The sequence below is a fragment of the Pangasianodon hypophthalmus genome, chromosome 4, assembly GCF_027358585.1.
Source record: "Pangasianodon hypophthalmus isolate fPanHyp1 chromosome 4, fPanHyp1.pri, whole genome shotgun sequence".
In the NCBI taxonomy this organism is placed as follows: domain Eukaryota; kingdom Metazoa; phylum Chordata; class Actinopteri; order Siluriformes; family Pangasiidae; genus Pangasianodon; species Pangasianodon hypophthalmus.
In genome coordinates, this window is record NC_069713.1 from 5,251,157 (window position 1) to 5,277,334 (window position 26,178).

A 26,178-nucleotide genomic window follows, 5' to 3' on the forward strand; every position below is an offset into this window, starting at 1 on the left:
TTCATACTTATATTTTATCATATTTTTACTTCATCTGTTTTTTAATTTAAGTGCATTATATTTATTTTTAATCATTTAGTTTTTATTACTTGATTGCACAGCACTACGAAAAGCGCTCTATACAATGCTTCCTCTTATTATTATTATTATTATTATTATTATTATTTTTATTCTTTCTTACCCTTCTTAGAAGATGACAGCATACTTTATTAAATTCACAAAATGTCACATACTCCAAATTTTTATAAAGCATCTGTTAAATGTTTTATTGAAAAGGTTATCTTGACACCTGAATTAGTCATTTTCCGAGTCTGTCTTGACATTTTGTCATGACACTCACGCACCTTTTTCTTTGTTATTAATAATGAAATATTTGAGAATGAAAGTTTTTATAGTCCAGGTTCTTCACATATTATGAAAGTATAAAGAATATTCGACCAACAGGTGTTTTTTTTTGCTTCTTTCCACAGCTGAGGCTCCTTGTTTAAAGTGGCCACGGACATCGAGTGCTCCTTCCACTAAAAATGTTAAAATGGACTGCAAAGGAAAAAAAAAGTGAGTCCTAGAAAACATCGTCCTCATTATTTGGGTTGAAGAGCCACCTCCTGGACGAAGTCTGTTCAATTAATAAAAATTTTCATCACGAGTCTCAGATAGAAACTGTGTGTGTGCTACAGTTTGAGCTTGGCGTCGCGAGCCTCCATGGCCTTGATGGCGACCTCGGCCCTCTCGGTGAGCAGCGTTCCCTCCGTCTGCACACTCCGAAGCAGGAAGTGCCTGATGAAGAGCTTCAGTCCTTCACGTAGCATTCCTAGCTTAGGAATTCCAGAAATCCTGATCACAGAGAACACACAAAAGCTCAAACTTCACTCATACAGCATTCGGTTTCTATAAGAACAGCATCTCGAGGCACTTTTATAAGCACCTCATGGCTAGCTAGTGGTCTAACTAGTTTTGTGGACACATCAACATTAAGTGTTAAAAAAGTATGCATAAATGGATAAAAAGTATGACGTGTTGTTTTTTAATAAGAAAAATGGAAATTATTGGCAAATTACTGTGGCATAAGAGGAATAAAACACTCCAGGACCTGCTGTAATAGAAAAATAATGAGCACCAACCCATCATTGATTATTTTCCTATAACAGCACAACATGAGGTGTTTTATTCTTTACTTAGTAACTACTCTTTACCAGCAAATTGTATCAGCTCATTAAGTTCAGTTCTAGTTAAAAGGGTACTTAAGCCAAACTAGCTTTATTTGAAAGGAACAAAACTAGAATTTAAATAGCAGGGATTCCTGATAAGGGTTTAAAGGAAATGACATCACTGTCAGTTTATCAGTTTAGACAAGACAAAGTATTATTCTGACTTCAATCCATCGTACTCGGAAAAACCCGAACTCCGGTACAGAAATGTGTGACAGAATGGTCATTCAACTGGGAAGTCGGGAAATTGGTCAAAATTCCGTGTTGTCCGAGTTCTCCGACATAAACAAACCTGATGTCACAACAATATGGCGACACACACAGTCAAACAGAGTCGAACAGAGCTCCTTTTGCATTATTTTCTACTTAAAAACAGAATTTTATGACAGAACATGGAAACAGAAAATGGAGGTACTTCGTTGAAAATGGCTGTAATTCCTAAATGGTAAATGCCATATTTTTGTGGAAACTCTTATAATAAAGCTGAAAGTCTACACTTCCATCACAGCCTGATTGTTTTATTTCAAATCCATTGTGGTGGTGTATAAAGGCAAAATGTCATTGTCCAAATACTTCCGGGCCTATATATATATATATACACACACACACACACACACACACACACACACACACACACATATATATATATATTTTTTTTTTTCTGTTGTGAAAAGGTGTTTTAACAGCTAACGTTTAGATTTGTAACATAATTCTACTGATTTCGGCCCAAATTTACGACGAGCAAAGATGAACAGGACAGTTGACCTACATTACACCTCATTCCTCTTCGTTAATCGCACAGAAATAATTCATGCAGATCTTATTACTATGTTTATCAAATTCAGAGACTAGGCACGCAAATACCACCCTGCTCTGGGCGTCCATGTTTTTCTGAACCCAAGCACTGGAACGCTTTTGGATCAGAACTCGGGAAAGTCGACTTGAAACTTTCTGAGTTTTCTGAACACAATGGATTGCAGCATTAACACGATGACTTAAAGATGAAATAATGAAGCGATTCGGGCAACATCCAGGGGTCTGTACTAATTTCATACTTTTATATGCTCATACATTTATCAAGTCTGTATGTGTGTGTGATGTCTGCTTATGTTTATGGGGACTTTTATTTAGTCTGGAAACTCACCGGGTGAAAATCTGAACCAGATCCTCCTCCTGAGTCTGCTGTAAGAGTTTAGAGAGGATCTGCCTCAAAAATTTTACCTTGGGCTTATCGAGTTCTCCAAACTCTATGGCCTGACACAGAGAAAGAGAAAGAGAGATAGAGAGAGAGAGAGAATATCATATAAACAGTAGATGAAAAGAGAAGATCACATTTAAATATGTGAATAATCTATAATAATTGAATTTGTAATCCTGTAGGGAAGTAAGCTTATTCCTGTCATCAAGATTTATTGATTTAAAATGAATTAGAGATGTCAATCATTCATATAACGATAAAAATGCAAGTATAATCATAATAATTTACAGTGACGAATCAGTCATGGTGCCTCGAACACAGCCGAACCGTGTGAGCAGGGAATTCTGGGTAATCTCAGCCTACCTTCAGGATGGAGAGCGAGAGGGAGTTCTTGGTTAAGAGGTGCGTGACCATCTGGACGAGGTTTGTAAAGGAACTGCTCGACAGGGTTGCCAGATCTTTAAACTTATCCCACAGACAGAACTGGAAAGTCATCTGGAAGAAGAAGATTATTTTTAGATTTTTTTTTATTGTTATCTATCGAATTAGTAACAGAGCTAAATTTATATGAACTTGTAATGCACTAAATTTGTCAGCTGCTTGGCCATTGTTGGGAAAACAGACATCAACACAACTGATGAGGGTTTTACTGCATCCGAGACATGCAGAAGTCTATCTACTGAGATTTTTATATGCTGTGTGTTTTATATGAGAGAATTTTTTTCCTTTTTTGTGTAATTCGAGTAGCTTTGTCAGGATTTTCTTTTCAATCTTTAGCACATCGGTAGTTGAAAGAAAATTATAGCAAACAGAGAATATAGTTATCAGCATGAAAAAGTCAGGAGTCCTGAAATGTAAAAAAAAAAAGAAAAATTCACCGAAGGGGAAAGGACATGGGATGGAAAACAATCGCTTGTGTTACCTGGAAGCGTCGGTCATGTGCACAAAACTTCTCTGCTAAAACTGCGTAGAAGCCGTTGAAGGATTTCTCCTGCAGGCAGCAGTCGAGCAGAACGTGAATGATATCACGCTCCTGCTGACCTTTCAGACCCAGTCTAGTGAAAAGAAAGCGGAAAGCGAACAGTACGACTGCTTGAGTGGGTACTTGAGATTTCAGGAAAGATGACTAAAAGACCAAACAAGGAATCAATGAGCAAAAATGACCGTGAGAATGTGCTACAAACCGGAGGAGCTTCTCAAAGGCGTCCAGGTAATCCTCGCTGGTCATAATGACGCAGAAGATGTTCCTCCTGATGTCCGTGTTCATGCGCTGTTTGCGTGCCAGCTCCAGCACTTTGGCACTGAACTGAGAGACGAACAGTGACACAGATATCAGAGGTGTCATTGCTAACAAGAAAATCCTAGCAGACAGACAGAAAAAAACATTTTTATCCACTAAAACCCTAGTGCACAAGATGGCTGCATGCTAACAGCATAAATAATAAACAGCACACACTACCCTGTACTTTTACTGACCAGAGACCTTCTTGGCTTCTGTTGGTTCACAAGCCCACAGTTCATAAATTCACAGATCAGAATTCACTGCCCAATAAAAATAACCGGCTTTCACATCCCACGTCCTTTCCCTCCTTTGGTGCAGTTTGTATTGTGCTGGAAATGTGCAAAAGTCTTAGGCATCCTAGTTTTTCTTTTAGTACAAACTTTATTATAGATGTTTATTTTCTGACTTCTACATTACTGATTCAGAACAAAAACATTTCAGATTCCAAACATTAGTTTTCCAGCACAAAATGAAATGTTACAGAAAAATGTTTGTATGTCAGTAAAGAAAGCAGCAGATTCCATAAGAGTCACTTTTCAGATAAAAACATAATGAAGGCTGCTGGGTTTCGCTGCAGAAATAAGAAGCGAGTCAACAGTCAAAGTCTCCAGAAGAACTGTGGCTGCTTCTGCAAGATGCTCAGTAACACTTCCAGCTCATTTCCTTATAAAACTGCACACACTGCACCTGAGATACTGTTTGTTTTTTTTTAAAGCGAAGGATCGTCACACCAAATATTGCCTTTGTTTAATTTATTACTGTTTACTGCTTTTATAGTATTTTTTTAAATGTAGAAACAGTTAATTTCATTATTTCTGAAGGCATCTTTGCTCTACAGCATTTCTTTGCATGTGCCTAAGACTTTTGCACAGAACTATAAGTTTCAATCTTCCCCTCACCTGCTCCCCTTTAACAGGCTGCGCTGTGGGTTTGTCGTCTTGAATCATGGGCGCTCCACTCCAGGACGAGCCGACGATCCACCAGCGACCAACGCGCTGCGCTTCCAGAAGATTCTCCAAAGAAACCCTGAGCTTCACATCAGTGCCACTTGCCCGGTTCTGGATCTTCACAACACAACAACACACAATAAAAAGTAAAGAATAAACACCTTTAGGTCACGCCATTATGGGAAACTAATCAACAGCAGGGATTATCCCTGGGATGTGCTTTCCCTCAACCCAGGGAGGCTGTTTTCCTATATAAGTGTTTCATTCTTCTTATACCACAGCAATATGCCAATAATTACTATTTTTATTAATTTATTAAACAATGATGTGCTTTTTTAATCTTTTTCTAGTTATATTTAATGATGTGGAACATTTTAGTTCCTGTTCTCACTTATGTTTGAGCAGCTATAAACTGTCATTCTCTAATCACCCTCTCTTTTTCCCCTCTATAACACAAACTCCTCTATCATCAAGATACCAAAAAAACATAAAAGTTACAGCTTTACATCTGACTGTTACAAAGCGCTGACACTGGAGACTCCTTCCTTAAATGTAAAATAAACATCTCCTTACAGAAAACCTCACATTCTCAACAATTAGACATTTTAAATCTGTTTATGTGGAGCATCTGCCATACAAGTCCCTGAGAATCAGCTGTTACTATAGAAACAGTAACATATTAGAGCGAGTGTATTAAGAGTAACCTGTCATTTCAGCTGCACTACTGTCAGAGCTGCAGTTATAGAAAATTAATCAACACCTTCTGACCAATCAGAATCCAGAACCCAACAGTGCTGTGGTATAATACTTCGAACTTTTATGCTTGCTTGACTAAACGCAGTTAAGTTGACCAATAGGATCAAGAATCCAGCAATGCTGTGGTATAAATATATTCAGAATTTACATTTATTGAGGTATATTTAACTATATTTAGAACGGAAGTGACCTTTCCCCCCAGCCTCCATGTGCTTTCCATGTCTGACAAATATTTAACTTAAAATCATCGTCACATATAAAATTCGGGTGTTTTGTAGGGAGTTGTTGTCCCCTAGTGGTGAACGTGTCTCACCAGCGTGCGCTGCAGCTTCCTCAGTCTCTCCACAGGCTCGGGGTCGTAACCTGGAATTTTCCGCATGTCGTTGTTCTTCAGCGCCAGCATGGTCTCTAACATGAACCGCACCTGAGAGAGAGAGAGAGAGAGAAGGTGAGTGACACAGAGACAGACAGATAGTGAGAGACAGGCAGAGAGAGAGAGAGAGAGAGAGAGAGAGAGAGAGAGAAACAGACAGATAGGGAGAGACAGGCACAGAGAGAGAGAGAGAGAGAGAGAGAGAAAGAGAGAGAAAGAGAGAGAAAGAGTGAGTGAGTGAGTGAGTGACACACAGAAAGACAGATAGCGAGAGACAGGCAGAGAGAGACAGACAGATAGAGAGAGAGAGAAAGTGAGTGACAGAGAAAGACATATAGTGAGACACAGGCAGAGAGAGAAAGGGAGAGAGAGAGAGAGAGAGAGAGAGAGGCAAACAGATATAGAGAGACAGAGAGAGAGAGTGTGAGTGAGTGACAGAGAAAGACAGATAGTGAAAGACAGGCAGAGAGGAAAAAGGGAGAGAGAGAGAGAGAGAGAGAGAGAGAGAGGCAAACAGATATAGAGAGACAGAGAGAGAGACAGACAGACAGAGAGAGAGAGAGAGAGACAGAGACTCTTGGGCTTGACCAGCTCACAACCTTTAATACAGGAAGCTCCATCCCAGATAGCTCCTGGTCCACAGAAACCTTAGTTCCTGTGCTCATGTTTTAGACTTCTGTATGAAGTATTCTGTATTAGACTTCTGTATGAAGTATTCTGTATCAGACTTCTGTATGAAGTATTCTGTATCAGACTTCTGTATGAAGTATTCTGTATCAGACTTCTGTATGAAGTATTCTGTATCAGACTTCTGTATGAAGTATTCTGTATCAGACTTCTGCATGAAGTATTCTGTATCAGACTTCTGTATGAAGTATTCTGTATCAGACTTCTGTATGAAGTATTCTGTATCAGACTTCTGTATGAAGTATTCTGTATCAGACTTCTGTATGAAGTATTCTGTATCAGACTTCTGTATGAAGTATTCTGTATCAGACTTCTGTATGAAGTATTCTGTATCAGACTTCTGTATGAAGTATTCTGTATCAGACTTCTGCATGAAGTATTCTGTATCAGACTTCTGCATGAAGTATTCTGCATTAGACTTCTGTATGAAGTATTCTGTATTAGACTTCTGTATGAAGTATTCTGTATCAGACTTCTGCATGAAGTATTCTGTATCAGACTTCTGTATGAAGTATTCTGTATCAGACTTCTGTATGAAGTATTCTGTATCAGACTTCTGTATGAAGTATTCTGTATTAGACTTCTGTATGAAGTATTCTGTATCAGACTTCTGTATGAAGTATTCTGTATCAGACTTCTGTATGAAGTATTCTGTATCAGACTTCTGTATGAAGTATTCTGTATCAGACTTCTGTATGAAGTATTCTGTATCAGACTTCTGTATGAAGTATTCTGTATTAGACTTCTGTATGAAGTATTCTGTATCAGACTTCTGTATGAAGTATTCTGTATCAGACTTCTGTATGAAGTATTCTGTATCAGACTTCTGCATGAAGTATTCTGTATCAGACTTCTGCATGAAGTATTCTGTATTAGACTTCTGTATGAAGTATTCTGTATCAGACTTCTGCATGAAGTATTCTGTATCAGACTTCTGCATGAAGTATTCTGCATTAGACTTCTGTATGAAGTATTCTGTATTAGACTTCTGTATGGAATGTTGTTTGAGAACTTAAATAAATTTGCACTGCTACTGAAATAAGATCTCCATGCGAGTTAACATCAGAACCTGAACACCTCCTGGTCCTTACTCTGGTCTGGTCGCTGAAACGCGATCCCTCTGCGCTGGCTTTGCGCTGGGCTTCAGATATCAGCTCCTTCAGGCCCAGAGGGTCGTCCTTCCTCAGGGAAAAGCCCACGTTCCTCAGCAGCAGCAGCATGAGCTCCACGTCCTGCGGCGTGAACGACGCCAGCAGCCGCTTCAGCACGTCGAACAGCAGCAGCGAGTGCACCACCTGGAAGTTGTACATGTGCGCCATCATGGAGGCCAGATTACAGCACTCTTTACCCGTGATGGATCCGTCGCGCTGGGTCTCGTCGAAGCGGCGCACCACCGTCTCCAGGACATGAGCACCAACCTGAGAGACAGAGAGAAAATCTAATTCCTACACTAATCAACAATACAGCAGCTGTCCTTATCAGTAATCAATCAGAATTATAATAACACATAACAACAATGAGTGAATATAACAACTTTTCATATCCCACAGTGCTGATGGAGTCAAGATGGAAGATTAATTTATTAATAAATTAAACACAGAGTGTTTGTGTTCTTACTTAACAGTCAGACATCAACATCTAACTAAAAAAAACTCCTGTTAGGAAACACACTACCTCCAGTCCAACTGTGTGATGCAGGACACTGACTAACAAAATGTGCTCCATCAGCAGCCTGAGGAAGAAAAACAAAACAAAAAACAGGCAATCATAAACACGCTTATAACATGCAAGAATGTTACACCTTTCTAACGCTGTCTTATATACAGTATAACATCTAATATAACTTTATATAGGTGCGGCCTATTCAGCATTTTTTAAGTTCCAATAATAAATACATAATTATGACATAAATGACATACAGTCTAATGTTTAATGACTACTGCAGTATCGCTAAAAAGATATCTTAATACTGTAACAAACGTAATCACATCTCGTCCATCCATCCATCCATCTCGTCCATCCATCCATCCATCTCGTCCATCCATCCATCCATCCATCCATCTCGTCCATCCATCCATCCATCCATCTCGTCCATCCATCCATCCATCCATCCATCTCGTCCATCCATCCATCCATCTCGTCCATCCATCCATCTCGTCCATCCATCCATCCATCCATCCATCTCGTCCATCCATCCATTCATCTCGTCCATCCATCCATCCATCTCGTCCATCCATCCATCTCGTCCATCCATCCATCCATCTCGTCCATCCATCCATCTCGTCCATCCATCCATCCATCCATCTCGTCCATCCATCCATCCATCCATCCATCCATCTCGTCCATCCATCCATCCATTCTCTCTACCGCTTATCCTACACAGGGTCACGGGGAGCCTGGAGTCTATCCCAGGAGACTCGGGGTACAAGGCGGAGGAAAACCCTGGACGGGGTGCCAACCCATCACAGGGCACACACACACACTCTCACACACACACACACACTCTCTCACACACACACACACTCTCTCACACACACACACACTCTCTCTCACACTCACATTCGCACACTCCGGACAGTTCAGAAATGCCAATCAGCCTCCAACGCATGTCATTGGACTGGGAGAGGAAACTGGAGTACCAGGAGAAAACCCCCGACGCATGAGGAGAACTCCACGCACACAGGGCGGAGGCGGGACTCCAACCCCCAACCCTGGACGTGCGAGGAAACAGCGCTAACCTCGAAGCCACCTTGTTCCTCCAATTAGGAGTCATATCAGAAAATTTCTAGACAATTTCACGTAACGTGAGACACGTCACGAGATTTAGCAAAACTGCACGGCAGTATCTTTTCTTTTAACAGAAATGTTCAATGACTTATTTACAATAACAAATTGTAAACACAGAGAGAAGGAAATAGGGAATATATTTAATATTGAAATATATATTAAATGCTCCTCATTATTCTAAAAAACAAACAGTGCCAATACTTTTGATAGTCTCAGAAAGGTGTATTGTGCCAAAGCAGGTAAATATAGGAAAATAACGAGTGACGTTTGAATATTTTTTTAATAACAGCACATCTACAAGTGTTTTCTTTCTCTTATAACGCAGCAATTAGTTTATTTTTATTTAGAGTTACATTTAATGGTGCTGAATTCGTGTGAAACAGTTATTTTCTGTTATCACTTACGTTAGAGCAGCTCTATAAGAATTCGTTCCTGGTCATAACTTATATGTAGAACATTGATAAAACAGGCGAACTGGTCGCCTGGCGCTTTGTCCTTTGCTGGTGTGTATGCAGTGTTATTAGCTAGCTATTAGCCTACTATAAACACTCTACAGTAATACACAACCTCGTCCTGTTTGTGATGCAGAATGAATATGAAATGAAAAGGCACCTGTCAGGCATCAGCGCTGGCGTAACGCAGGCGGCCATCAGAACTTCAGTCAGCGCGTCGTTCATGTCCTTCCTGCTGTTGCTCATGTACATCTCCTCCACCTGCCCGCTGATGGAGCCCATGTTGGGTTCACTCAACCTGCCAATCACAAACAGAGTCAGTCATGTGATCACGACACTGACCAATCGTAACACAGGTACATCTGGTGAGAATTTATACACAGAGGATGTTCTGCGTCCACTCAGATCCACACGCACCTGTTTATCAGACCTTTCAGGCTGCGTTTTAGTCGCTCCAGCTCAGCTCTGCGCTTGCTGTCGGCTGCGTCACGGAGATGAGGAGGGACGTATTTACCTGTCGGCTCACTGCTCTGAACAAACACAGCAGATATTCCAGCGTTAACAGCAGTAACACACAGACGCATCAGTCAGATAAACCGACATTAAGAGGATTTTATTCGCTTGAGGAAGAAATCATTTACAACTAAATTTATAAAATTTGATTCAAATAGTTAGCAAGACATTTGAATATTGAACAGTTGGTGGATGTTATGAAGCATGCTGTGGCACTGCATTTTTCATTTTATAATATTTTCATATTTCATTTAGATAAAAAAAAAAATCAGGGATGCATTGATTCTTTCCAGACATGAGTACATGTTTTTGGTAATCACTGCTACGCATACTGATATATATAATCTGTAGTATAGAGACTAGAACAGAGAGAGAGAGAGTCAGACAGAGAGAGAGAGAGAGAGAGAGAGAGAGTTAGGGAGAGAGATAGAGAGAAAATATCAGAGAGAGAGCGAGAGAGAGAAAGAGTCAAAGAGAGAGAGAAAGAGAGAGAGAAAGTCAGAGAGAGAGAGAGAGTCACAGAGAGAGAGAGAGAGAGAGAGAGAGAGAGAGAGAGAGAGATATTAATCAATTATAAAAATAATGATTAGTTGGAGCCCATATTGACTTACAGACAATTTGTCTTGGGGATTTTCTTCATCTCCATCATCTTGCTCATCCTCTTCTTCTGATGCATCTTCTCCCTCTACCTCGTCCTCTTCATTTTCTTCTCCCTCTTCCTCCTCCTCTTCTTCTTCTTCTTTTTCTTCTCCTTCTTCTTCCTCCTCCCCATCTCCTTCAATCTCCTCCTCCTCCTCCTCCTCTTCCTCCATCTCATCCTCCTCCTCCTCTTCTTCCTTCATCTCATCCTCCTCCTCACCCGTGTGCTCTGACTCATCGTGATCTTCATCCTCCTCATCCTCACTGATCTCCTCTAACTTCTCCAGCCTGTTCTTCGCTTTGGCTGAATCCACGTCCTCATCGCTGTCGTATAAAGCAGCTCCTCCAGGCTCCAGAATGCCCAGGATGTAATCGAGACCGTCGCTGATGAAGGACTGCGGAAGGCTCTTCTTGTTCCTCCTCTTATGGAGACCAAGCCGTTTCTCCAGCTTCTTGATCTCTCTGTCCTCCAGCTCATTGGCTTCAATCAGAGCTTTCTTCCTCATGGTCTGCACTTTGGCTTTCTTCTCAGGCTGAGGAGAAGTTTTCTCGAAATGCACTTTTCTTTTCGGCTTCTTCTCCTTGTCACTGAGCTCAGCAGGAGCAGGAGCAGGAGCAGAGCTGGACTGGGGTCTGGGTTTGATGGCTGGTGGAGCTTTCTGTGGAGCAGCATCCACACTGCCACTCTGTTTACTCTCCTCTGCAGGCTGCTTTGCCTTCATCTTCTTCTTCTTCTTCAGCTTCCGCTTCTCTTTGCGCATTTCTTTTCGACTTTTCCTTTTAGCGAGCATCTCCATGTGGCCGTGGGACTCCAGTTCATTATGTCCTGCTTCACTCTGGACAAAGTTGTGGACAGAAACCATGAATTTGTGCAGCTTGTCTCTGGACTGTTTCCCTCTTCCGCCTCCTTTTCGCTGGAATTTAGGTTTCATATTTATGTTCTGGATATATAAACGCGTAAAATAAATTATTTTACAGTTTTATTAGCAGCGTCAGTGCTGCAGATTAAAAAGAAAAGTGCGCCGTTCAGACCAAAACACAGCACGCGCATGGAAGATGGAGGCAGCCATCTTTGTTTTTTTCTGCTTCCGCTTTCTACTTCTTCGGCACTTCCTGCTGTCTGCGGCTTGAGCGCTCACACCGCCACCTGCTGGACATAATGTGTAACTGAGCAACATGCTCTCCATGGATGGATGGATGGATGGACAGATGAAAGAAAAATGATTTATTGTCACTATGCTTGTTTAAATTATTCACAGCGTGGAGACAGAGATTTGAGATAAAAAATGAGCACAGGAGCTCCTTTACAGAAATAAATGAAACATGCTGACTGTGAGGAAAAAAACAAAACAAAACAATCCACAAGTTCTAGCTGAAAGCAGTGATTGGTGGGGCCAAGCACCGAGCGAGCAGCGATGTTCACTGCCATGGAAACAGTGTTTTGGATATCAACATTTCCTTCACAATCTAGCATCATAGGTGTCGTAACGTCTCCTTCCACACTGATACGGAAGTTAGTTTAGTGAATGCAGGCTACTGTGTTCACTACGTAGACCACTCTGCTAAAATAAACAGAAAAAATAGAAACCATCACAGACATTCTAATGGTTTCCACTACAAATGCCATTACAAACCATCAGCTGTTAACCATTAAAACCATTACCATTATTGGTATCCACTTAATGGTATCCACTAGACATAACATGCCACCAATAGAAGGCAACAAATTACCAGTAGAGACGCACAGTTTCCATTAAAACCAATACAGCTCCCATTATAACCATTAAAACCATTACAATTTCCATTATAACCATTAAAACCGATACAATTCCCATTATAACCATTAAAACCAATACAATTCACATTATAACCATTAAAACCAATACAGATGCTATGAGAGTTTCTATTTTTTTTTTAGCAGGGCAAGAAAACAGCACAACCAAATAAAGCAAATAAAATGTATCTTTTTTTTTTTTTTGAAACAAAGTCAAATATGGCCACCAACCACCAGCTCCCAGGGGCATTTCAATGGCTGGTAGCATGTCAGTGATTGATGAGAAGTTCCCCCAATCATTATATATTATCGCCTCTATATTGTTGTATTTCTTGTATCATAATCCCAACTTCCAAAACCCTGCAGGTCGCTACAATATCACAATACTATTATGAGCAAAATTTTCTGAGCTTTGTGATGACCCCTAATACTTTCACTTTGTTGTCTTTAAGCCAGTTTGTTACAACATGGGAAGTATGATTAGGATCTGTGTCCCACTGGACTACCCAGAGTTCCAAGTTTTAACTTTCTGGCTGACTTGAGGTGTTGCTTCAGCATTTCTAGATAATTCTCCTTCCTCGTGAAATGTATGGTAACATGAGATGTGTGAAAAAGTTTCATCGAATGTCATTAACTGGCCTCCACTGTATTTGTTTGTCAGTCACATTCTCTTGCACTAAAATTCCTGTGTTCTAACCTAGTGCTTGCCAGTGCTTGCATTTATTTTTTAATTCCCATTTTAATTCCCATTTTAACCATTAAAACCAATACAATTCCCATTATAACCATTAAAACCATTACAATTTCCATTATAACTATTAAAACCATTACAATTCCCATTATAACTATTAAAACCATTACAATTCCCATTATAACCATTAAAACCATTACACTTCCCATTATAACAATTAAAACCATTACAATTCCCATTATAACTATTAAAACCATTACAATTCCCATTATAACCATTACAGATGCTATGAGGGTTTCTATTCTTTTTTTTTTTTGAAACAAAGACAACCCACCCACCCCCAGCATTGGCCACCAACCACCGGCACCCATGGGCATTTCAAAGGCTGGTAGCATGCCACTGATTGATGAGAAGTTTCCCCAATCATTGTATATTATCGCCTCTATATTCCTGTATTTCTTGTATTATAATCCCAGCTTCCAAATCCCTGCAGGTCGCTACAATATCACAATACTATCATGAGCAAAATTAGTTTAATTCTTAAGAACCCTTTAGCAGGAGCATTAAAAAGCCTCACTTTCTGTTGCTGGTTGATGGTGCGATAATAATTAACCACTATCAGCATGTGCGTGTGGTGTTTGGGAATTTTACCACACTTTCTGGTTGAGCGGCATGACTTTAATTGATTACGTTGCCATGGCTACACTGTTTACGATATCAACATTCCTTTTCAATGTATTCCTTTTCAATTTAACATTGTGCATCTCGTGACATCACGCTGACCAGTTTTGGTTTGAATCTCGTGAACCCTGCGAGAGGAGTATTTAAAAGTGCACAAAATCCAAAATGTCTGACTTCGGCTTGAGTTTATGGATGTGAAATTTGTCTGCCTTAAGAAGACACATATGCCTACCAAATTTGGTTCATGTACATGAAACTGGATGCCAGGATTAAAGTAAAATGTCACACCCAGGGCCAAACTTTTTCCAGACCCTAATGGCCAGCACATCTGATGGAAAGTTTTCTAAGCATGCCAAGCACTTCAAAAACTGCAAAATTGTCTGGAGAAAAATGTACTCATCATCCTAACAAAAACAACAGGTCTGGGGCTGTAATGGTGAACGGATGACAGTCCTACTGATCCAACTCTTCCTCTTATGTAATAACGTGGTTTGAGTAACTAATTATAACTATCTAATGAAAGTAAGTACAGTATAAGCTAGGTTTACCTAATAAAATAGACACTGAGTGTATAGGGATATTACATGGAAATCATATTTTGTCACAATTAGAGAGTACAATCACAGGCAGATCATTCATCCACCAACTTATATAATTCAAGATAAGAGCTGTATATGGTATTTTTTAACCTGAGAGAGCTATAATAACTCTACAGCACATGGCTGTGTCCTACACACTGAACCGGGAAATTCTGGTTGAATTTCCAGCTGAAAAACAAACTTTGGCATTAAACCTCTTATGTAATGTTTTGACTATAAAGAAATCACTTCTCTAAGTTGTTGTGAATAAGGAACTCTCTGCCAAATGCTGTAAATGTAGTACTGATATAGTAACTGATCTTCACCTGTAATAGTGGGAGTGATTTATTACGGCAATTGGCTTGGCTTTCTAAATATATAACCGATATCAGAGTGCCCTTCTTACACAGAGAAAAGTCAAAAGTTTAAAGACATTCGACCTCTATTTTTCACAACTCCATACATTTCCTGTGTTTAGTCAATTAGGGTGTCTATTTCCATAAAAGGTCATTTCAAAATAATACCTAAGAGACAGATTTATTTCAGTTTTTATTTCCTATATCTGATTTTCAGTTTACATAGATTTCCTTAGTATTTGGTGGCATTGCCTTGTATTTGAATCAAATGCTTCGGTAGCCTTCCACAAGCTTCTTCCACAAGCTTCTCACATCAGTTTGTGGGCCTCCTCGCTCAGACACGCGTTTTCATTTCAATCCAGAAATTTTCCACTCTGCAACAAAAAAAACAAACAATAGAAACCATCACAGAAATTCTAATGGTTTCCACTACAACTACCATTACAAATCATCAGCTGTTAACCATTAAAACCATTACCATTACTGGTCCTTAATGGTATCCACTAGACATAACATGTCACCAACAGAAGGCAACAAATTACCAGTAGAGACCCACAGGGACCATTACAGTTTCCATTAAAACCAATACAATTCCCATTAAAACCTGTAAAACCATTACGATTCCCATTACAACCATTAAAACCAATACAATTCCCATTATAACCATTAAGACCATTACAATTCCCATTATAACCATTAAGACCATTACAATTCCCATTATAACAATTAAAACTAATACAATTCCCATTATAACCATGAAAACCAATACAATTCACATTATAACCATTAAAACCATTACAAATTCTATGAAGGTTTCTATTGTTTTTTTTCCCCCAGCAGGACAAGAAAACAGCACAACCAAATAAACCAAATAAGATTTATCTTTTTTTTTTTTTGTCTGAAACAAAGATAACCCTAACCCTAACCCCTAACCCCTAACCCTAACACTAACCCCAGTTTGTTACAACATGGTAAGTATGATTAGGATCTGTGTCCCACTGGACTTCCCAGAGTTCCAAGTTTTAACTTTCTGGCTGACTTGAGGTGTTGCTTCAGCATTTCTAGATAATCCTCCTTCCTCGTGAAATGTATGGTAACTTGAGATGTGTTAAAATGTTTCATCGAATGTCATTAACTGGCCTCCACTGTATTTGTTTGTCAGTCACATTCTCTTGAACTAAAATTTTTGTGTTCTAACCTAGGCACTGGCTTGCATTTATTTTAGGGGTGTGGCTTTAGTTTTTGAACAATGAATTTTTTGAATTGGGAATATTAAAACTGCACTATATGGCTGAAAGTATGTGGACACCTGACCACTGAACATCCCATTCCAAATCCTTGGGCATTAATATGTAGTTGCCCCCACTTTGCTACTACAACAGCCTCCAATCTTCTGAGAAGGCTTTCCACTAGATTTTGGCCCATGGCCGTGGGGATCTGTCCATTCACCACCACAGCACAAGAGGTTGGGCACTGATGGGCAAGAAGGCCTGGCGTGAAGTTGGTGCTCCAGTTCATATCAAAGGTGTTCAGTGGGGTTGAGGTCAGGACTCTGTGCAGGACACTCCAGTTCTTCCACTCCAACCTTCACACACCATGTCTTCATGGAGCTCGCTTTGTGCACAGGGGCATTGTCATGCTGGAACAGGTTTGGGCCTCTTAGTTCCAATGAAAGGAAATCTTAATGCTACAGCATACAGAGATATTTTATACAACTGTGTGCTTCAAACTTTGGTAACAGTTTGTGTCCACATATTTTTGTCCATGTAGTCTAGCTAGCTAGACAGGGTCACTGGAGGACTAGTGGTTAGGACTCGGCACTCTCGCCTCCATGGTCCGGGTTCGATTTCCAGCCAGGGAACCGACCCCTGGCACTGGGGTGGCACACGAAATTGCACTCCGGTCCCAATTGCAGTGCCGGTCCCAAGCCCAGGTAAAATTGGGGAGGATTGTGTCAGGAAGGGCATCCGGCTTAAAAAAAAAGCACTGTGCCAAATCAAATATGCAGACCATGAAGAAGAACAAGAAGTCTAGCTAACTAGCCCAAGCTAACTTGTGCCCAAATCAATAACTAAACCTTTTTTTATTTTACCACCTTTTCTCAGAATTTGTGAGTGGGAAGGGGTTGGAGTGGTGCTTCCTCAGAGACCTGTGAAGCTGGGTGTCCCATTATTCAGATTTAAACTTTAATTTAAAGTGTTAGTGTGAAGTGCTTACTCTTATATTCTTACAAAGCGTTTATGGCCATAGTAGCAATTAAACTTTAAATCATGTCTGATAATTTGTAACAAGGTAACAAAAAGTGTGGCACACAGACATATTATCTGAGATGGTGTAATACATTGGACCCGGAAGCTTTTTCTACCCTTTGATTTATCTGATACATTGCTGTAACAATAGATTTCATTTTATTATTGTGCATGTACGTGTGAGCTCAGTGGCTCAGCATCAGTTTGCAATCAACTGTCCAATCTGCCTGGACCAACTGAAGAATCCAGTGACTGCAGCTCGTGGCCACAGTTTGTGTCTGGACTTTAGTGGAGGCTGCTGGGATCAGGAGGTTCAGAAAGGAGTCTACAGCTGCCCTCAGTGTAGACAAACCTTCACTCCAAGACCTGACCTGAAGAACAATGTGATGACTGCTGAATGATGGAGAAGCTGAAGATGACAGAATATGCCACATCTCTGGAGTGTGATTCCTGCACTGGGAGAAAATACAAAGCCATCAAGTCCTGTCTGGTGTGTCTGGCCTCTTTCTGTGAAACTCACCTCCAGCCTCACTATGAATCTCCTGCCTTTAAGAAGCACAAGCTGGTCGAAGCCTCCAGACGACTCCAGGAGCAGATCTGCTCTCAGCATGACAAACTGCTGGAGGTTTACTGTCGCACTGACCAGCAGTGTATCTGCCCTTTGTGTATGTTAGACAAACATAAAGGACATGATACAGTATCAGCTGCAGCAGAAAGAGCTGAGAAACAGGTAACTATAATAGAAGACTAAGTAAACTTACATTTTCATGATTTGTAGCTGGTGCACATGGTGACACATTCATGTTAAAATAAATCTAAAAATGAAATGGTATTTTTGCAGAGGCAGTTGACAGGGATGCACAAACAATCCCAGCAGAGAATCCAGGACATGGAGAATAAGCTGCAGGAGCTGAGGAAGGCTGTGAGATCTCACCAGGTGAGCTCAGAGAAGAAAAATAGCTAGTTGCTGTACAGGTTGTTTCAGGATCACGCAAGACTCCTCCATACATCTAACCAATTTCTCACTGATGGAAACAAATATGTCTTGGGTCCAAAAGTATGAGGATTCATTATGTCCTTTCTTTCTATGTATCTCCTAAAAGTGCTCTGCGCAGGCAGCAGTGGAGAAAACTGAGATGATCTTTGCTGATCTGATCAGAACCATTGTAAAAAGACATAATGAACTGACAGAGCTGATCAGAGCTCAGGAGAAAGCTGCAGTGAGTCGAGGTGAAGAAGTCATGAAGCAACTGGAGCAGGAGATTGCAGAGCTGAGGAGAAGAAATGCTGAGCTGGAGAGGCTTTCACACACAGAAGATCCCATCCATTTCCTCCAGGTAACAGCACTGTGAAAGCCACATCATCCAACATGGCATTTCAGTAAAGAGACTAAACAGGATGATGTGGATGTCTTGTTGTTACAACCCCAGCTCACAGGAAGCAACATACACTCTTAAAATTAGAGTCATTATGGCCGTATGTAGCTTTTACATACTGATATACTGTAATGTCTTGTAATGTCTGAGTTTGCAAATATGTGTGTTTCTATTTAATGAATTTAACATACACATGCCATTATTTATCTATTTACTTTTTGCTGAACGTACATATTTTACTTAAGTGGAAATTCTGCCCGTGATTTAAATATTTTGGTCTATAAATTATGCTTTTCAGTGTAAAAGAGTCAGTTCTGCAAATTCAAATGACCAATTGATTATTTTGAATAAATAATGAATTTGAATCAAGGACTGCAAAGTAAGAGAGAGAGAGAGAGAGAGAGAGAAGGTGTCCATGCCATTGCCAGAACCAGGAAATGTCATAAACACTTGGTTTATGAAAGCTGTGTGAAATTTCACTATTTTTTTTTTCTTTTCATGAAACGGTCTGGGTTTCTCTTCATGTAAACCTCTAATTCCATGCAGATTTTTCAGTCTGCCTCGGCGTCTCCTGTACCTGCAAACATCCCCAGCATCATATTCAGTTCTTTCCACCCTTTCAACAGTGTAATAAAGTCTGTGTCTCAGCTGAGAGACAAACTCGAAGAATCTTGTAAAGAGGGCTTTGAGGAGATATCAAGTAAAGGTAATACAATTCCTGAAATAACCACATTTACCATATATGATACCATATTCTCAATTCCCATTGGTCAGACAGTAGTGCAGCTGCGAATCACAGATTTATATTAAAAGCTCGTTCACAGGGATGGACTTTCTGCTTTCTCTGTTTGTCATGTTAAGTTTATAGCAGAATAACAGTTTATAGCTGCTGTAACATAAGTGATAACATGACTTAACTTGTGGCATGTATATTAAATGCAACATACAATAATAATAATAACTTTATTTACATAATAATAATTTCATTTTTATATATATATATATATATAGCACAGTGTGACATAAAAAAGAAATAAAGAAAGTTGTAAAATTCCAATTTACATTATAAAAATGACCTTATTATAGTATGATCATTTGTCTACTGGTAATTAAGTGGTTGCATAATACAGAAGTGAATAGAGTTAGGAGTCAGAAGCAGGTTCGTTCGAAGATGTTAATGATGGTGCGATATTTGGTTGAGCTTAGCATGGACGCAACTGACGAATGCTTTTCTTTCTACAGTAACAGAAGTCCAGATTATTCTTCCAGATGACCATAAAACCCGAGAAGAGTTTCTAAAATGTAAGTCTGTCCCATGTGTGAATATGTAGGCACAAATCAAAAATAATTAGACCAAATAAAGGGCATTTCAGAGACATCGTTAATCGCTGAATCTGTAGTTATCTCGTACAAATGAATACAGAATCATGGTTTACGTTCTTGCCGAAGTATGAGATTTTTAAAATGCAGATTATTTTTGTCTACCAGATTCCTGTCAGTTCACACTGGATCCCAACACAGTAAATAAACACCTCTGTCTGTCTGAGAGGAACACAGTGGTGACCTGCAGTGAAACGGCTCAGCCGTATCCCGATCATGCCGAGAGATTTGACAGCTGCTGGCAGGTGATGTGTAGAGAGGGTGTGTGGGGACGCTGTTACTGGGAGGTTGAGTGGAGCGGACATGATGGGGTTTCTATAGCAATGTCATATAAAAGCATCAGCAGGAAAGGAAACTTTGCTGAATGTGTTTTTGGATCCAGTGATCAGTCCTGGAGATTGCTGTGCACTCCGTCCTACTACTCGTTCTATCACAGTTGTAAAGAAATTAAAATCCCAGTAATACCGAGCTCCTCTAGGATAGGAGTGTATGTGGATCACAGGGCAGGAACTCTATCCTTCTACAGCGTCTCTGACACGATGAAGCTCCTCCACAGAGTTCACACCACATTCACTCATCCTCTTTATCCCGGGTTTTTGGTTTGTAAAGGATCAACTATTAAACTGTACTAACTGGTTAAGGTTAAACACTACAGTGATGTAGAGGACAATTTTTTTTAAACAATAGATATCACGAAATTTCACCCTTAGATACCATGCTGATATTTTTAGTATTTCTCTATTGAAACTTTTTAAAAAAATGAGACTTACTTATGAGTTTAATTATACGCACATAAATGTATATAATTCTTAAAACAACAACAAAATTCACTGCGAAGACTCTTTTACAGAAACTTTGTACAGAAAATTTTGTTGGAAAATCATTATTTTTTATTGCGTAATCAAGGAAATAGCATGTAATATTAATGTTATAAATATTTTCTGCCATTTTCCAATACAAAATCTAACATAAATTCAACAATAATGAATATTTGGGAGGAATTTCCTCTGTAATAAGCTTCTAATTAACTTCTAATTAACTGCTTCTGAACAAAACAAAAACAACTGAGATTTTGACATTTGGAGAAGAATAGATTTAATAATAAAATCTGGTTTAATGTGTTTTCCGCTCTAGTTAATGTGGTTTATAAGTTTTACAAAAGACTGTGACATGTATAATTGCATCATAATCATACGTAGTATGCTGTATATATATATATTTTTAATATCATATCCAGTACACCAGGAAACAAGCTTTCAATGATATATGACATGAGGTGATTGTGAAGTGGGCGGAGCTTAAAGTCTTTAAATTTGCTGCCTTTCAAATAATGCAGTCGACCAAAACAGTGAAATAAACATTTTTTTTCTGTCGTGTTTTGACGATTTTATTATGATAAGATGTGGTATTGATTCAATTTATCCAAAATAATAATTTCCACCTGTAGTGTCTTGTCTTAAATGTTCTCTGGTTCCTAAAAATCATAATAAAGATAATGAAAATGTATTCAATGCAAAATTCTCTTATTACATAAGATAAATACAGAATATAGTGCAGTGGCATTGATTTCTCAGATTGATGTCACTAGATCTCATTACGATGAACATGAATGGCACATCTTGAAATCTTGAAGGGATTCACACAACAGCATACAGGGTGTGGACAACATAATGGAAACATACTGTATAACAATATATTATCACTGAGGAGCTAATAAGGAGAAAGGCCACCATTTGCCTCCAGAACAGCTTTAATCCTTCATGGAATGCTGTTCAAAGTCCTGAATGGTTTGTGGTGGGATGTTGGACATTCTTCAAGATTAAACTCTTCCAGTTCTTTGAAAGCTGAAGAAGTTAGATATCTACTTTCCAGAACATGCCATAAACGTTCAGTGCTGTTTAAATCTGGTGACTGGGGCAGTTGTGGAAGGTCTTATGAGTGGTATGGCTCACTCTTGTATGTATGGGGCATGATCATTATCATCCTGGAATATGGAGATATCATCATTTGCACCATCATGCTGCCTCTGGTCCTGTAAAATCCCCTCATATTTGTTGGTCATTATGTTGTTATGTTAATGCAAAGCCATTTTTAGACCCAGTGATTTATACAAGATGGCTGCTGAACTGGATCTCCTGCTGTACTGGCGAGATGTTGTGGACTGAAGGCATTTATCGGCTTCCTCCAAAAAAAAATAAATCCATCTAGATGTAGGAGATAGAGAGAATGTTGATTTCTCTAACTGTACTAGTTTTTTTGCCATTGCTCAGGAGTTCAGTCTTCAATTCCAGCTTTGTAAAGCTCATGACAGTTTTTTCTTCTGTAGGTATTTTTCTGAATGTACCTTTGGGGCATTTTGCAACTATTGTGAGCTTCGACTTGCGACCACTGATCCTCTTTGCTCATGCTTTATCCATGTTTTACATATGCTTACATTTATTTCTTCACCCATTTTATAAAGAATTAAGGTAAAAGTGCTGCAGTGGCAGTTTTCACACTCAGTCTTTTCCACTCAGTCTTTTCATACATGTTTAAGTTTAGGGTGACTTTAAAAGAAGCACAACTACGACACCTGAAATTTCCCATTGCATATCTTTCAAAGCAATTTTAAAGAAATAAACAAGGAACTGTGCAGTTTGAAATCAGGACGAAGCTCCACCAGGGGGCAGCACTCATCCACAACACCATTCATACACAAAAAGGGAAAATGTGTAAATGTGTGATGTGTTTTACACTCACTGACTTTCAGTAAGTGCTTTATCCTGCTCATGGTCACGCTGGATTCTGAGCCTAAGCTGTGAACACTCAGTGCGAGGACGTAATACACCCCGGCTGTGATTCAAGTCCACCACGGGACATCACTCACACACACACACACACACACACACATTCACACCTAGGGTCAGTTTATCTTCCTACTGGCAATCAACCTACTGCTTTGTTTTTTGCTGAGGTGGAAGGAACCCGGAGAACCTGGAGGAAACTAGTGGTTTACAGATGTGTTGAATGAAGCAATATGTTTTAAAAAGGATCACAATGTGAAAATGTTTGGTGTTGCTTTATTTTATAAAACTCTCATAATAATAATAATAAGAAGAAGAAGCAGAATGTTCATACAAAGCTCGAAGTAAAAATTAAAGGATAAAAAGTAATGCAATAGAATGCACATGGACAAAATAAAAAAAGATTAAGTGAAAATATGTTGAAGTAGAAAAATAAGTGTAAGGAGATACATTTTAAAAATAGAATAAAAGTAAAAACTGTTTCATATTCAAAACATTATCTGAGTTGCAGCACTTAGTTGAGCAGCTGTTTGATGGCTGTGTGGCTCATTCAAGGCTTTAGATTGATCCACTACAACGTGGAGGTTTAAAAAGCACCGTGCTTTGTCATTTCACTCTGACGATCTTCATTCACTCTGAAGCCACTTCAGCAGCTCTGAACTACGTATTGACATATTTTAAGTGTGGCTTGGGAATCGGTTGCTATGGTGACTCGGTTCCATACGTATGCTTTTTAATAGTGATGATTGTTGATGATGATGATGATGATGATGAGTTTGATTCACCCATAGCCTTTTCCAAACTGTGAACCAAAACGTCCCTCTTTCGGGTGATTACGTTAACAGAGGCTGAAATATCTTTTTTTTTTTTAAAAAAATAAGCAGGTAGACGTTTGCTTCCTCAGGCATGGCTGTGTGTGCTCTCCTGCTGCTCTTTTGCCTCAGTGAGCAAATGCTTGCTATTCCACTACCCAGGTTTCAACAGGTAAGATCTGCAAGGATATAGATGTCATCTATATTTTATTGCTCTGCATTTGAAACTTGTCTAATACTAACTTTCATTTCGATTTTGGTGGGAGATGGTAGAAAAGAAACATTTTTACCAACATATCAGCTCAGGTGTGATGTATATGACCTGGGGTTGTATACATCCTGGGGTTCTACTGCTCCTTTTATAGGAGGTACTATAAAGATAAAATATCTTTCCAGATGCATACACTCACAGTCTGATATGACGTCTTCAGACAAGACTAAAATCCCAGAGATATTCACGGAACAATTACATTATCTCCAAATGTAAAAGTAAAGCAGCCTGAATAAGGAATAAGACTGAAGTCTACTAAAGATATCAGATGCTCCGCAGGCTGAAGAAGTCTGACCCTGCATGTACAGTAGGGATGTAACCAAACATGAACACATTATTTGGAGTGAACAGATAATGTGTTCTAAATATATACAAATACAGATACAAACAGGAGGTGCGCTATTTTTTTTTCATCTATGATCAGTGGTTTGCTCCAGGAGCCCCAAAATAAAACCATATTTTTACCATATTTCTGTATATATATATATATATATATATATATATATATATATATATATATATATTTATTTTATATAAAATGATCATATGGGCATTATAATGAAATGGACCCCACTTTGACTCGCAGAAATAGTAATTTGTAAGTTTCTGATCCTTCCAGAATGAAACAAACCCAAAAACTGTAGTAAATCTGATAAAAAATATTAGGTGGCTATTGTTTTCAACCATAATCAATGTTTTTTTGATTTGGGAAAGATGTTGTTGTTTTAAAACATAGTTCCCCAGCATAATTTTAGAAAGAAACCTTGCCAGAAAGTTCCACAGGTCAACGATTAAAGCCTAATGATGTAGCTGAGGAAAAATGTAGAAGTTCAGGAGTTGAATAAAGTTACGTTCTTCTGTTTATTGCTATTTTGTTGTTATATTTTTTGCATGAAAATTAACTTCTTTTTTTAAGCGCCTTGGATTTTTTCGGTGTTTTCTGATATTTCTTGGGGCATAGTGGCAGAGTTCATGTTTATATAAAAGAAATCTTCCAGTTTAAAACCACACCCACTTCCGGTTAAATCCGCTGGAGCACTAAACACATACAGATACAAACACAGGCATTGTGTTATACCCCTAATATATTATGTGACACATAGCACCTATAAAGTCACTAATATGTTAAGTATAACTGGTCAGTTAGTGTAGCTAATGTAAATGTGGAAATATGTCTTCATATGGCTGCGGAAAAAAAACAAAACAGCAGCTCGATGCGCTAACATTTACACATTTGTCTTTATTGACTTTGAGGCACAAAGTAATGTGTTGAAACATTTATGATGACAGGAAACTGAGCAAAAAGCCAATATTGTTGAGAGTTAAAAGCAGTGAATTCACTCTGCATGCATTTGCATTGTATTCCTCTAAAGAGCAGCTTTGCCAAGTCTTCTTTCAGCTCATCACTTTCAGACTGTTTTTTTTTTCTTTCTCACAGTCAGCAGGTTTGGTTTATTTCTCTACCGGAGTGCTCGTTCTCATTTTTTTGGGTCTCTCTAATCCTCCACAGCTTTATCCAGTAATCCCATCATCCACCATTAACGAAAAGAAAATGCACTGCAGAAAACTTGGACAGCTCTGTCTATCCTGCATCCCTCCTCCACATGTTCTCCTTATTAGATAGTCCAACATTATTCCATTTACAAGTCAACAGACCAAATTATTGCTATTCCACCTCCTACTGAGCTTCTAACAGAGATCTACTATGATTTAAAGAGCTATTTTTTTTAATTAACACTCAGTGTCATGTTTGCAAACTGATACTCAAGAGCTTAGGTTCCCATTTTGGCTGGACGACGTTTTAATGCTGGACACGACTGCAGAGACGTCCCCTTAAAGCTCTTTCTCATGTCTGATTTATTTGGATGATCCACTGGAGGTCAGCGCATGTCATGTGAGCGCATCGATTCATTACACACTCCTGACCTGAATTATGTAAGGAAGGAAGCACAGACATCAAACACAGGAAAAGTTTTCTCGAGTTGCTTATAAAAAATGCAAATCCCTCTCTGTTTTTCCTCAGAAGTTTCGTCGCTAATTGTTTCTCTGGAGGACATGATGCTGTATAATGATTTCTAAAGATGCCTGCAGCATTTATGTAGGACACACAAGAAGCTTCAAACATATTTAATTCATATTTTTACAGTGAAGAATATATTAACATGTAAACACGTTTTATTTGTTCTTTACCACTGTAAGATTGCAGACCACAGAAGGTGTAGGTTGGTCTTAAAAGCTGGTAGGAATACATGAAAGGGAAGTGGTGTCCCTGCTGAAGTTCTGCAACACATAAGTATTCACCCCCGCTTGAACTTTTCCACTTACAGAAAAGACGTATGTGAACTCAACGTGAAATTTACGCATGTGGTTTTTGGATGCGTTACG

At 39.1% G+C, this 26,178-nt stretch overlaps 2 protein-coding genes across 2 annotated transcripts in view; one reads left to right on the forward strand and one right to left on the reverse strand.

The window, feature by feature from the left end:
- Window positions 1–239: 239 nt before the first annotated feature.
- nom1 (nucleolar protein with MIF4G domain 1) lies at window positions 240–11,928 on the reverse strand. Its single transcript, XM_026947582.3, has 12 exons — window positions 10,815–11,928; window positions 10,108–10,220; window positions 9,851–9,988; window positions 8,126–8,183; window positions 7,543–7,869; window positions 5,705–5,815; window positions 4,588–4,752; window positions 3,591–3,712; window positions 3,329–3,461; window positions 2,770–2,901; window positions 2,353–2,462; window positions 240–834 (listed from the first exon to the last, which is right to left on the reverse strand). The coding sequence occupies exons 1-12, from the start codon at window positions 11,772–11,774 to the stop codon at window positions 672–674; spliced, it is 2,532 nt and encodes an 843-aa protein (XP_026803383.3). The 5' UTR covers window positions 11,775–11,928; the 3' UTR covers window positions 240–671.
- Window positions 11,929–16,209: 4,281 nt separating this feature from the next.
- Window positions 16,210–26,178, forward strand: part of LOC113547242 (tripartite motif-containing protein 16-like) — a 50,177-nt gene continuing 40,208 nt past the window's right edge. The window contains 9 exon segments of the mRNA XM_053233522.1: window positions 16,210–16,223; window positions 17,356–17,567; window positions 17,570–17,901; window positions 18,013–18,108; window positions 18,275–18,508; window positions 19,094–19,253; window positions 19,790–19,849; window positions 20,036–20,524; window positions 23,849–23,890. Of these exon segments, the coding sequence (XP_053089497.1) occupies window positions 16,210–16,223; window positions 17,356–17,567; window positions 17,570–17,901; window positions 18,013–18,108; window positions 18,275–18,508; window positions 19,094–19,253; window positions 19,790–19,849; window positions 20,036–20,524; window positions 23,849–23,890 (1,639 nt within the window).

Coding starts and splice junctions, on each gene's coding strand:
- nom1 (XM_026947582.3), bottom strand. CDS start 11,774: ATGAAACCTAAATTCCAGCGAAAAGGAGGCGGAAGAGGGAAACAGTCC. Junction 10,221..10,814: donor ATCCCCAAGACAAATTGTCT/GTAAGTCAATAT, acceptor GTGTTTGTTCAG/AGCAGTGAGCCGACAGGTAA. Junction 4,753..5,704: donor GGAAGCTGCAGCGCACGCTG/GTGAGACACGTT, acceptor TGTGTTGTGAAG/ATCCAGAACCGGGCAAGTGG.